Source organism: Musa acuminata, chromosome BXJ1-10 (assembly GCF_036884655.1).
Source record: "Musa acuminata AAA Group cultivar baxijiao chromosome BXJ1-10, Cavendish_Baxijiao_AAA, whole genome shotgun sequence".
Classification (NCBI taxonomy): domain Eukaryota; kingdom Viridiplantae; phylum Streptophyta; class Magnoliopsida; order Zingiberales; family Musaceae; genus Musa; species Musa acuminata.
In genome coordinates, this window is record NC_088336.1 from 30503067 (window position 1) to 30516746 (window position 13680).

General features: G+C 32.9%; 1 protein-coding gene across 1 annotated transcript; it reads left to right on the forward strand.

The window, feature by feature from the left end:
* Nucleotides 1-655: 655 nt before the first annotated feature.
* LOC103969077 (uncharacterized) lies at nucleotides 656-13680 on the forward strand. The gene is made up of 3 exons (XM_065085339.1): nucleotides 656-1883; nucleotides 11228-12544; nucleotides 13165-13680. Exons 1-2 carry the CDS (start codon nucleotides 715-717, stop codon nucleotides 12519-12521), a joined length of 2463 nt encoding a protein of 820 aa, XP_064941411.1. The 5' UTR covers nucleotides 656-714; the 3' UTR covers nucleotides 12522-12544; nucleotides 13165-13680.

Genomic DNA, 13680 nt, shown 5'->3' on the forward strand with positions numbered 1-13680 from the left:
GAGACGCGTGCACGGTATAGATTGATGCCTCGAGATTCGTGTCGTGAAATGTGTTGTGCATCAATTAACAATATATTAATGTACAGTCAAACTTAACTAAAACATATGTTAAGCATGATCAACTTATATTAAGTTATCTCATAATATAAAAAAAATTTGTATATAAATTTGGCTTAGTCGTATCTCCACTTATATTAAGTTATCTTATGTGTTAATACTTGTTATGATAGGTTTTAACTCTTACATGACATAGGAGAAGACTCGAGGGTTGTGGATTCTGCTCTACTTGAGATGCTATTTTCTTTTTTTATAGATTTTTATATGTTTCGAGATGCTATTTTCGAGAGTAAAGAAAAGAATCGTGAAAACACTATCAAACATGCCTACCTAGAGTCTAAAAATAATAATAATGAACAGTGGTATGATGATGATTCTTAAAAAAATATTTATATATAATTTTTAAAACTTAGAGCGTTCTAAGAGACAAACCTGAAGTTAAATAGTCAAAATTCGTCCCAAAATCAAAATTATTTTCTTTAGTAAGTGTGTTTTTCTGAAAAAGATAAAATTATATAATTATTTTATATATCATTTTATCCATTTTGATATACATAATTTATTCCTGTAATTTTGTATTTCTTGAGCATTGCGAACGTTACACACGCTGCATATAAAAATTAGGGTTTCGTTCGGGGTGCTCGCTTCTCTCCTACAATGGCGGCTGCGACTCTCCGCTCCGTCCGCCGCCGCAATAGCCTGCTGCCCTTGTTCGAAATCTGCCATCTTCGAGATCTCCTCTTCTTCTCCTCCTCTGTCCACCGTGCCGCCGCCGCCGTAGGCGGCACCATGTCTCCGGATCCCCACTTCATGGTGGAATACCTCGTGAACTCCTGCGGGTTCTCCCCCTCCGAGGCAGCCAAGGTCTCTAAACCCCTTGCGCACCTCCGAGCCACCGAGAAACCCGACGCCGTCCTTAACTTCATGAGATCTCAGGGCTTCAGCGGCGCCGGTATCAGGAAGGTGATATCTGCGGATCCTAGATACTTATGCTACAACGTGGAGAAGAGACTCGCCCCGAAGTTTCAGTTCTTACGCGATTTGGGCTTATCGGAGTCGGACATCGTCGATGCCATACTGAAGAACCATGGCAGCCTCCTCCACAACGTTCACCGTTCCTTCGTCCCCAAATTGGAGATGTGGGAAAGTCTCTTGGGATCGAGAGAACTCGTTCTCAAGCATCTCAAGAAGACAGGATGGCTTTTCTTCTCCAGCGTTGAGAAGACATTGCATCCTAACCTAAAGTTCTTGAGGGATGAGTGCGGCATTCCTGAAGAAATGGTCTCTGTCGTCTTGAGAAGTCACCCAAAATTAATCTCACTGAAACCAGAGTCTCTCCGAGCTTTGGTTGCGAGAGCCGATGAGCTGGGGATGCCACGGCAATCTCGGATGTTCATGTGGACACTTGATGTTTTCCACAACGTAAGCAAAGAAAAGTTCGAGTCCAAGGGCGAGCTCATGAGGAGCTTCGGGTGGTCGGAGTCGGAGTTTTCTTCTGCAGTCATGAAAAATCCCACCTTCTTATGCATCTCCCTCGATATGTTGCGCAGAAAAGTGGAATTTTTTATGAATGTAGTCGGGTACACCCCTTCCTTCATCGCCTCCCATCCAAATCTCTTGCTATCAAGTCTGCAGAAGACGGTAATTCCTCGGTTTCGTGTTTTGGAGATGTTGAATACGAAAGGCTTGTGGACTCGACGAGGCACGTTTTTGTCCTATGTGACATTATCAAATACAAAATTCATGGAGAAGATTGTTCTACCCTACAAAGAAAAGGTTCCTGAGCTTCGTGATATTTTGAGAGCAGGTGAGTGTGAAGGGAAATGAGCCCTTTTATTTGGTATCAGAGGAGGATGAGAAGGGCTTAGCTGCTGGTCTAACTCACATTTGAATTTCTCATCAGTAGCTGAGCAGTGATTCAGCACCTTTTCCCTTGACAACAAGCTGTCTTACATCAACCACCAGCCTTGGCTACTGAGGTGCAGTCCAGTGAAAGAATTATTCCGTTGGTGTCATATGGTAGTAATGTTGTAATTGGAAGGTCTATGCAATGCCCAACACAAAATGTCTTCCAGTTTTACTCATTAAGGTTCATGGAAAAGTCTGTTCTTTGTTGCAAATCTGAAGTCCCTGGCCTGTTTGAAATCTCTGATAGATGAAGGTAGATTATTCCCCTAGTTTGAGATTCTGGAAATAGAATGCAAATGGCTTCTCTAAAAGTCTATTGAGGTGTGAGATTCTTCTTATGTGACAAGCTAGTTTAGCATTGATTATAAACCGACTTTGTTTTGTCTTGCTAAATGTTTGCTCGAATCATTTTCTGATTGTGTTTGGCACACTGTTGTTGGTTTGTATGTGAACTGCAGGTTTTATAAATTCTGCTTAGCAGTCCAACGGAGATTATTTTGGATCTTAGGAACATTTGGATTCTGTTTAAGTTGATTCTGAACGGGTATTTGGATTCTGACAAATGTAATTCCGGATCGGTTATTGGTTGTTGGGTGAGTGTGAAAGAGCCATGTTTCAGATTAAGTTATGCAGTCTGTATACACCACCAAAGATGACGAGAAGTTAAATGGAGTAGTACTTGCTCTGATGATTTTAGTAGCTGAAAAAAAATTTAAACGCCAAAGTGTTGTTTCTATAATTTGTTTTAGGTGAGTTTTCACGGATTTATGGATTTGGATGTCTTCAAGGAGTTGTTATCTTGTCAGTTGAGTTTCTATGCAAACTCAACTGACATGTATTGCGATATTTGCATGCTGGGGCCTCAATGGAATTTGGAAGACCAGTTTTTGTGTTGATCAGGATTACCATTGGTTTGGTACTCACCCGTTTCTTTTGCATGTAAGAAGGTGTCCCTTTGCTTGCAGGTTGAATGGACTTCAGAGAATCAAAACGTGTGTATGTTATACTGAAATGCCTTCGGCCTCATTGGAATTGTTGAGTATGCTATCGTGAAATGTCTTCAGCCTCACTGGAATTGTTGAGTTTGCTATCCTGAAATGTCTTCAGCCTCATTGGAATTGTTGCTCAGGCATTTCCTGCATCAACAAACTCTAGCAATGCAAACTAATTTATACGCCTAAACATTTTAAAATTGACAACAAAATGTGTATTTCAAATCTCTGTAATTGTCTTTAGGATTTGTTTTAGAGTTAATGATCATTACATCATAAGGTTTTATGTCCCGCATTTAGTGCAGAAATGACTACTTATGATTGTGCAAACTATCCTTACCCATTCTCAGCTACTCTTGTTTCGGCCTCTCTATGCAATTGTGCATATTTTTAATATCACAATTCAGATAAGATCATAAGAATATTGATCATCTTTCTCATATGTAAAATGTTTTCGGAATCTTGATATCAGCTGTTCCATCTTAAGGACTTTTGGCTTTTGTCCAAATTAATTCCAATTCCGGATGGGATTTGGTTTGTTGGTTAAGTCTCAAAGAGTCATATTTTAGATCAAGTTATGCAGTATATGCAAAATATCAACAAAGATCACAAGAAGTTGCCGAGTAGTAGTTGCTCTAACGATTTAAGTGGCTGAAAATAACTTAAAACACCAAAGAGTTGTTTCTGTAATTTGTTTTTAAATGAATCATCACCCGATTTATGGATTTGGATATGTCTAAGAAGGCTTCTTTGCAAACTTATTTATTTGTGTGCTAATTGGATATTTAAATTTGATTTATGCATTGTAGTATTAGTGTGCAGTTGCTTCAATGGAGTTTGAAAGAGCAGTTGCACTGGGCTGATCAGGAGTCACCAGCTTTCGTACTAACTTTGCTTCTGGGTTGGATGGACTTTTTCTCTGAGCATCAAGACTTGAGCATGCATGCTATCCTGAAATTTCTTCAGCCTCATTTGGAATTGCTAAAGCTTTTCCTGCATCAACAAACTCCGACGTGCCTCCGGAGGCTTGTGTTCATCCACCTTTTGTGATTTGGTTAGTTCATTCTTCTCGATGTGATCTATGTTTCTCGTGTCATGAGTGAAAGAAAAAGACAAAACTATAACATGCAAACTAATATGTAAGCTCGAAAGGTTTTTAATTGACGATTAAATGTGTATTTCAAATTTCTGAAATCGCCATAGCACTTGTTGTAGAGTTTATTTATATTTGCATCACTAGTGTTTCAGATAGAATCATAAGATATCAATCATCTTTGTCAATGTGTGAAATGTGTTTTGAATTTTGACATCAGTTGTTTCATCCTTGCAGAGAATCTGTGCATTATGAGTTGTAGAACTGATAGAACTTCCAAGTTGATCAACAATTTGCTTGGGAAGATATGAAAAAAATTCTTTTTTTTTTTTATGACTTGAATAATACTCTTGACTTGCATCGAAATCTCCACTTGACAAATCACTCATGAGAGAATTCTCAAGAGACTTCGAGTTATACCAGAGTCATATTCGATCATCTTTGGATTGAGAGTCACATTGACTTGTAAAAGAAAACTGACAGCCAATAAAGAGAAAAGTGCATGGATTCAGTATTACTCTCAAACCGAGAAACTATCAGGATCTTGGTAAATATGTCAAATTTCTTCTCAAGTCCTTTTTCCCAAATAGGCTTCTCAAATCAGCATTCACAATATTTCATTCAATATTTTCATCAACATTCACAACATCACAAGCTCCTCGTCGATTCCTAGCCTACCATAACACAAATGGATTAGTCAAATTATACAATAAATTATATGTTTTTAAATTTTAACACTCTCAATTTACCTTAAGCTTCTTGTAGCATCAATGTACCAGCAATAAGGTTAATTTTTAAAAATCAAATATAAATCAAGTATTACAATTAGTATCATGCATGCAAGATAAATTTTTTTAAAAAATAATATTAATATAAATAATTATAATATATTTTAATGTAAAATAAAATTTTAAAAACATTATAGCATGAATAATTATAATGTATCTTAGTCAAAAAATAAAATTTTAATTACTTGAAGGAATAGAAGAAAATTTTAATAGCTATATAAAGCATGAATAATTATAATATATTTTAATCTAAAACTAAAATTTTAAACACTTAAATGTATATAAGAAAATATTTATTTTTTAAGAAAGGTAGAGGGATCTACCTCTCAGGATATAATTTCTTATTTTTCTCGTTTTTGTTGATGAATGAATGAGAAAAATCTCTCACCTTAGATTAGAGTGGATGAGTCTTCGATCGAAGGTAATAAGATTTTTTACTTTTATATTTATTTAATATTTGTTTTTATTTAATTTATTAGTAAAAATAACATCATTCAACTTGGAATATTTAATATTTATTTCTTAGATTTTATTAGTAAGAAAACTCAAGTAATTATGCTTAAAACGAGGGATTTGATTATATTTATTCTCGATTTGTTTTTCAAAGTTAGTTTACCTCAAGAAATAAAGGAGGATATTACTTTCTCGTATATTATTCTATTTCCCAAGGTGTCTTTTGTTCGAATGGTGTCGCCAACGAATCTTTATCGAAGATATAACTTTATTCATTAGAACATGATTTTTCGATCTAGTTCGGTTGCTTTAAGAAGGTGGTATTGTCTCATAACTACGAGGTTAGTAACATATGACATGAGATAAATCCCTGATATATCTCTAGAGTATAGAAACGTGAAATTCATCATAGATATTAGTTAGAACTAGTGGCAAAACTAATCTGTATATCACATGCCTAACCTTTTGTAAAATCTTAAATGGGTCAATAAATCTAGAGGTTAACTTTCCTCTTTATCCAAACCTCATGACCCCTTGGTTGGTGATACTTACAAGAAAACATGATCATTAATTTTGAACTATGAATCTCTTCGATTTCGATATGCATAACTTTTCTAATGAATTATTTCAACTTCCACTAAAGCTTAAGCACAAGCTCTTAAAAAATCTTCCATTGTTCATATTTTTCTCTCAGATTGATCATTAGTTTACGGGTGAAAACTATTTTAAACTTTAATTATGTGCCCAAGGATTTCTACAAACTCTCTTAAAACTTAGAAGTGAACCTTAAATATGTATAAAATATAATATTAATTGGTACCTCAAGATATCAAATGATCTCCTTAATGTATAAACTTGCTAGTTTATCCAAGAGATACTTCTTGTTAATAAGGAGAAAGTGAACATATTTAGTAAGTCTATTTACTACTACTAAAAATTTATTATATCCTTTCAATACCTTGTGTAGTCTTATTGTAAAACCCATAGTGACTTGATCTTATTTTCATTCAGAAATTAGAATCCAATAGTTGCATCTTTATTCAATGATTTTCAAGAATACAAAGTCAATTATGAAATCTAATAAAATCATCCTTAGCTTAAAATATTTTTAGTTAGATCCCTAAGCTATCTCATTAACTATTATCTGAAGATGTATATCTTTCTTTTGATTTTTTTCAATCCTTTATATCAAAAATAATTGTACCATTAAACACACATTTATTTACCTTAAATAAAAGTCCAAGCTTCATATTTACCAAATCTATCAGTATAAATTTTTTTAAAATATTCATATAGGCTATAAGATTTAAAAAAAAATTTGTTCAAGCCATCAACAACTATATTAACCTTCCCAAGATAGTAGTTATATTAAAATCATAATCTTTAGAAAGTTTGATGATCTTCTCTGTCCCATATTTAAATCATTCTAAGTGAAAATATACTTAAAATCTTATTTAAGATTTCAAAAGTATATCTATAAAGATAATACCTTTAAAGTTTTAGTGCAAAAATAATAGATATTAGTTTAAGTTATGAGTAAGATAGTTTATTTCATGAGGCTTTAATCATCTATGTACATAAGAACTATTTTCTTATTTTAATTAGAACATAACCAAGTCTTTCTCATAAAGAATCGCCAATATAGGAATAATAGCTAATTTCTCTTTCAATTCTTTTAAAACTTTATTGACACTTATCGTCTTGAATGAACTTTACATTCTTGTATATCAATTTAGTTAAAGATGTTATTTTTGAAAGATCTTTTATAAATCATTTACAATATCCAATCATACCCCATCAGCCTTTAAACTTTGAAACAGTAAGAGGTTGTTTCTAATTCATCGTAGCTTTACATTTTTGGGGACTAATAGACATACCACACTATAAATTATATGACCAAGAAATATAACCTTACTGAGATACAAATTGAAGTTGTTAAATTTGACATACAGTTTCTCTTGTTTTAAGACTTTTAAAATTGTCCTCGGATAGTGTTTATGTTTCGTCCTATTTCCTATTTTTAAAGTAGATCAAAATGTCATCATTGAATATAATTATAAATTTATCAAAATAAGAGTGTAATCACCTATTCATGAGATCAATAAAAGCAACTAGTACATTTGTGTATTCGAAAGATATTACTAAAACTTTACAATGATCATATTGAAAATGATTTGATGTACATCTCATTCCCTCTTATCTTTAGTTGATAATACTCAAATCTCAAATCAATTTTTGAGTATACTTGAGTGCTTTAAGCTGATTAAATAGGTCATCTATCCGAGAAAAAAAATACTTATTTTTTATGATCACTTGATTGAGTTCTCTTTAATCGATGCGTAGGATCCATCATTTTTCTTTATAAACAGGTGATGGAAACCCCAAGATGATATATTAAGTCGAATAAAACCATTATCTAAAAGCTCATGAATATGCTTTTTTTAACTCCAACTTAATTGGTCTCATTCTATTATGAGGTTTGGAAATAGGTGTAGTGTCAAGTAGAAGGTCAATTATAAATTCAATTTACTTGTGGTCTAAGTAAATTTTTAATAAAATTATCTGAAAAATCTATACAAAAAAGATATCTTTTAATACAATAAAAATAAAACTAAGTACTCTTAATATCCTTTCAGTAATAATAGTTAGTAGCACGAAATAAAATAGAGCTTTTCTTGAAGCCTAATGAACTAAATGGATGATTGATCTCGGGATGAGAAAATAATAACTTTTCAAAAATAATCAATACTTGTATAGTAAGTTAAAAGTCAATCCATACCTAAGATAGGATTGATATTGTGAAACTCTAATAAAATAAGGTCTACTAACAAATCATGACTTTCAACAGTAACAATACAATTTCTAAATAATTGATCAGTTTTCAATTAGTATTGCTATTAAGAATGTATTACTAGTTGTTTTAGGATTATTATGTAGTCTCACAACAAAATAATATGATATAAAAAAATATGGAACCATAATCTATAAGCACATAATAGACATACCATGGAGTACAATTATACATTGAATGATAAATCTTGAGACTTCAACATCTTAATAGGTGAGTACATAGTTTCAACCGATCTCTCCTTTTAGATTTTTGACTAATTACTATTTAGATGTTTGCTTTGGAGTTTGGAGTTTGGAGTTTGAAAATATGATTAGTCTTTCCATATAAATAACAACTTATGACAATTTGATTAGTGACAGCTCGTATATGGTAATGTCAAGATTATCTGCTCTTGTCATTCCTTGAAGGTCCAAAATGTGATCCCCTATACCATAGATGGTACAATACTAAAAGATAGCTTTTGAGCCTTTGTCTATTATACTTCATTATCCAATTTTTTTACCACTAGAGTTAGATTTAGTACTTTAGTATATATTAGTAAAATTAATACAATAACAGATTTTTCAATTGATGGATGAAATCTCCTCTCAAAGCATAGGTCTTTGTCTTTTGATATTTATTATAGGTAATATCGGGAGAGAACTAGATTGGCTCAATAAAATAATAATTATACTCCATCATAATCCACTTTCCTAATGAATGCTAAAGAACTCAGTATTGCTTTTCGAAACCAACCAAATTAGGAAAAACCTGCTTATAGAATATATTTTTAAATTTCTCTTTTTCTAATTGAAAAAATAGATGACATCTTCTAATTTTCTTTGTGTTCAATAGTTTTAAATATTTTCTTCACTTGATGGATCTAACGTTCTACAAGATTAGATCTACTATGTCCTAGAAAATAATTAGTCTCAATTTCTTAAGGTGATCTAAAGTATTATTTCTACCTCGTTAAGCTTCATCTCACTTCTTTTGACGCTCAAAATAGCTTCTTATAATATTAAGAATTTCATGTACATCATCTAGAACATTAGCAAGTGTTGAAAAATAAGATGCATTTTACGATGTCCAGAAAGTTAGCACATAATCAGTGATAGGTGTATGTAAGGATTAAGTTTGTTTCAAAATATATAAAACTTTCTAAGTTAGTATTTGCTGGACATCTTTTATAGGCATATGCCAATAGCATTATGACTATGAGCATCTCTAAGCAATATGATTCATATCTCGTATAATAAGTTAAAAGATAATCACTGAATATCTATTAACCCTAAATAATACAATGATATCATAAAAAAAGCACATCCTATATTTTTTTCAATGATTACAACATCTTTCTATATATACATCACGAGTCAAATAAAAATATATTATTTTATTAATATATAAATTTTAAATATTTATTATAATTTATTTATTCATCAAAATAAAAATCAAAAGTTAGGCTTTATTGAGAAAGATGTTAACTCAAAAATAAAATTCAACTAGCTCTACCTAGCGAAAGAGGCATGTTTGTTCTATATTAGAATTCGATTTAGTATTTTTATGAGGTTGCTTTAAAAATTAACAATAAAATAATAAAATTTTAATATATTAAGTAGGAAACCTTATAAGTTCAGTGTAACATAAATACATATCCAAAAGTCAATCAAGTCACTAGCATATATTAAATGTCCAAATATGCACTCTTATAAAAACGGATGGAAAAACTTCATCATATAGGATAAGTTTATGTTTTCCTAATAGCAGATAGATACAAATACATATCAAATTTCCAATAGTAGATATTGTGATATCATTCACCTGCCAAAGTAGATATATATATTTCTCTCAATAGTATATAGTGGACAAAGGAATCATCTAATCGTCATGTCTAATAGTCTATTAATCTCTAAAGGGAATCACCCTAGCTATCATCCATAAAAAAATAAATTTATCTCATAATAATTATATCCATATTGAGATAAAAATAACATATTAAAACATATCAATCTATATTTTTAATATCACTAATATTAAATAATATCAATTAGCTCTCAATTGATTTGAACCATGACTCAATCGGACCAATTGAACTCAATTTAACTAGTACATAACTAAAATTGATATCTTATTTTTTTAATCTATTTAAATCATCCTAAACTAGTATAATTTAGATTAAATTTTATTTAATTTAGGTTAAATAGACTTAAATAAGTTAAATCGATTTGGAATCCTTCCAAATAGATCTAAACTGATTAAATGTAATTTGGTTCAGGATAATAAGCTAGATTATATAACACTAAGTTAGATTGAGTTAGCCTAAATCATATTCACTACATATGTCTGTGCATATATCATCAAATTATAGTCAAAATAGTTAATCATTAATATTGAGTCATTAAAATATAATAAATAATAATAGATCAAAAAGATAAAATTATATTAGGGAGAAAATAACGTTTTTATTCAACTATTATATAAATCTAATAGAAATCAAAGATTACAATTAGCATGCAAGATAAAAATATAAATTTATATATAGTATGAATAATTAAAATATATTATTAATAAAAAATAATTTTTTAAATACTTAACAGCATGGAAGAAAATTTTATAAATTGTATATAGCACAAATAATTATAATATATTTTAATATAAAAAATAAAATTTTAAGTACTTGAATGAATAAAAGAAAATTTTAGAAACTCTACATAGTATAAATAATTGTAATACATCTCAATTCAAAAATATTATTTTTAAAAAAACTTAAATATATAAAAAAATATTTATTTTTAAAAAAATACAAGAGAACCTATTCTTATGTAAATTCTTGTTCCTCACACAGTAAAAAATGAAGGAGAGAATCCTCCCCGCCCTTCAAGGTAATAATTATTATTTTTATTTAATTTATTGATAAAAATAAAATAAAATCACTTAACCTAAAGTATTAAATATTTATTTTATAAATTTTATTCACTAGAAATAAAAAAAAAAATTAATTATACTGAAAGATGAAACGGTCAAAATAGTATCTTGCAGATCACTTTATCTATTTTTTTGATATAAATAATTTATCCTTTAATTTTGTATTTCTTGTGCTTAGCGAAGGGTTATACACACTGCAGATAGAAGCGGGTTGTTTGTCTCAGGGTGCCGCTGCGACTGCTCTCTTTCGTCCCACAATGGCGGCTGCGACGCTCCGCTCCGTACTCCGCCGCAATAGCCTCCTGCCCCTGTTCGAAACCTGCCGCCTTCGAGATCTCTTCTTCTTCTCCTCCTCCTCTGTCGACCCTGCCGCCGCTGTAGGCGTCACCATATCTCCAGATCCCAACTTCATGGTGGAATACCTCGTGAACTCCTGTGGGTTCTCCCCCTCCGAGGCAGCCATGTTCTCTAAACCCCTTGCGCGCCTCCGATCCACCGAGAAACCCGACGCCGTCCTTAACTTCATGAGATCTCAGGGCTTCGATGGCGCCGGTATCAGGAAGGTGATATCTATGAAACCCAATTACCTATGCTACAACGTGGAGACGAACCTCGCCCCGAAGTTTCAGTTCTTACGCGATTTGGGACTATCGGAGTCGGACATCGTCGATGCCATTCTGAAGAACCCTGCCATCCTCTGCCTCGAAGTTCACCGTTCCTTCGTCCCCAAATTGGAGATGTGGGAAAGTCTCTTGGGATCGAGAGAGCTCGTTCTCAAGCATCTCAAGAAGACAACGCGGTTTTTCCACTCCAGCGTTGAGAAGACATTGCATCCCAACCTAAAGTTCTTGAGGGATGAGTGCGGCATTCCTGAAGAAAGGGTTTTTCTCGTCTTGAGAAGTCAGCCACAATTAATCACAAATAAACCAAAGTCACTCCGAGCTTTGGTGGCGAGAGCCGATGAGCTGGGGATGCCACGGCAATCTCGGATGTTCATGTGGACACTTAATATTCTCCAGAGGGTAAGCAAAGAGAGGTTCGAGGCCAAGGTCGAGCTCATGAGGAGCTTCGGGTGGTCGGAGTCGGAGTTTTCTTCTGCAGTCAGGAAAAATCCCACCTTCTTAAGCATCTCCCTCGATATGATGCGCAGAAAAATGGAATTTTTTATCAATGTAGTCGGGTACACCCCTTCCTTCATCGCCTCCCAACCATCTATCTTGCTATATAGTCTGCAGAAGAGGGTCATTCCTCGGTTTCGTGTGACGGAAATGTTGAAATTGAAAGGATTGTGGACTGGAAAATACAAGTTTACATCGATTCTCGTATTCACAGATACCAAATTCATGGAGAAGTTTGTTCTCCCTCACAAAGAAAATGTTCCTGAGCTGCTTGATATTCTGAGAGTTGCTGGCACCTGGAAACGAAATGAAACCTTGCATTTGGCATCGGAGGATGAGGAAGGGCTTAGCTGATGGTCTAATTTGTGACGACGAAGGTAGATTATTCCCCTAATTTGAGATTTTGGAAATAGAATGCAAAGGGCTTATCAAAAGGTGAATTGAGGTGTGGGATTTTTCTTTTATGACAAGCTAGATTAGCATTGATTAGAAATCAAATTTGTTCTGTCTTACTGATTGTTAGCTTAAATTATTTTCTGATTGTCTTTGGCATAGTATTGTTGCTTTGTCTGTAAACTGCATGTTTTAAAATTTCTACCCAACATTCCCAACTGAGATGACCTTTGGATCTATTGTAGGGACTTTTGGATTCTGTCCAAATTAATTTCAATTCTGGATTGGTTTTTGTTTGGGTAAGTCCTGATGAGTCATATTTCAGATCAAGTTATGCAGTATATAGAAAATATCACCAAAGATCACAAGAAATTGTTGAGTGGTAGTTACTCTAATGATTTAACTGGCTGAAAAAAACTTGAACACCAAAGAGTTGTTTCTGTAATTTGTTTTTAAATGAGTCATCACCCAATTTATGGATTTGGATATATCGAAGAAGGTGTTATCTCTTGTCAGTGGAGGCTTCTTTGCAAACAAACTTATTTATTTATGTGCTAACTGGATTATTCAAATTTGATTGATACATTGTAATGTTATTATGCAGTGGCTTCAATGGAATTTGAAAGACCAGTTGCACTGGGTTGATCAGGAGTCACCAACTCTTCTGAAATGTCTTCAACCTGCTTTGGAATTGCTAAAGCTTTTCTCGCATCAACAAACTCTTGCATACCTCCATAGGCTTCTGCTCGTCCACTCTTTGTGATTCCAGGTGCAGATCTCTTCATTCTTGGATTTGGTGGATGCAACTTCTCATCATCATAGCTGAAGCTTCTGCTCCACTTGAAAGCCTTCAGAAGGCTGCACAACTACATTTCTCCAACATCTGAATCGAACTAATTCCCTTGAGTTAGTCGATTTGCTGGTTCCTTAAGAATATTTTGGATGTCATTTTATTTCTTTGTTCAAGTATTTATGTTGCCGATGTGGTCCATGTTTCCCGCATCATGAACCGTGTGGCCCATTGTCTAGTCAATCTAGGAAGGGCTGTAAATTCTCTGTTTTTTTGGGTCTTGTAATGATAGATCAGTCTATCTCAGTATCTAATCCGTTTTAATCTTTA

Excerpts from the sequence above, each read along its gene's own strand:
- LOC103969077 (XM_065085339.1), top strand. The coding sequence starts at position 715 with ATGGCGGCTGCGACTCTCCGCTCCGTCCGCCGCCGCAATAGCCTGCTG. Across the intron at positions 1,884-11,227 it reads GGTGAGTGTGAAGGGAAATG|CGAAGGGTTATACACACTGC; the intron begins AGCCCTTTTATT and ends TCTTGTGCTTAG.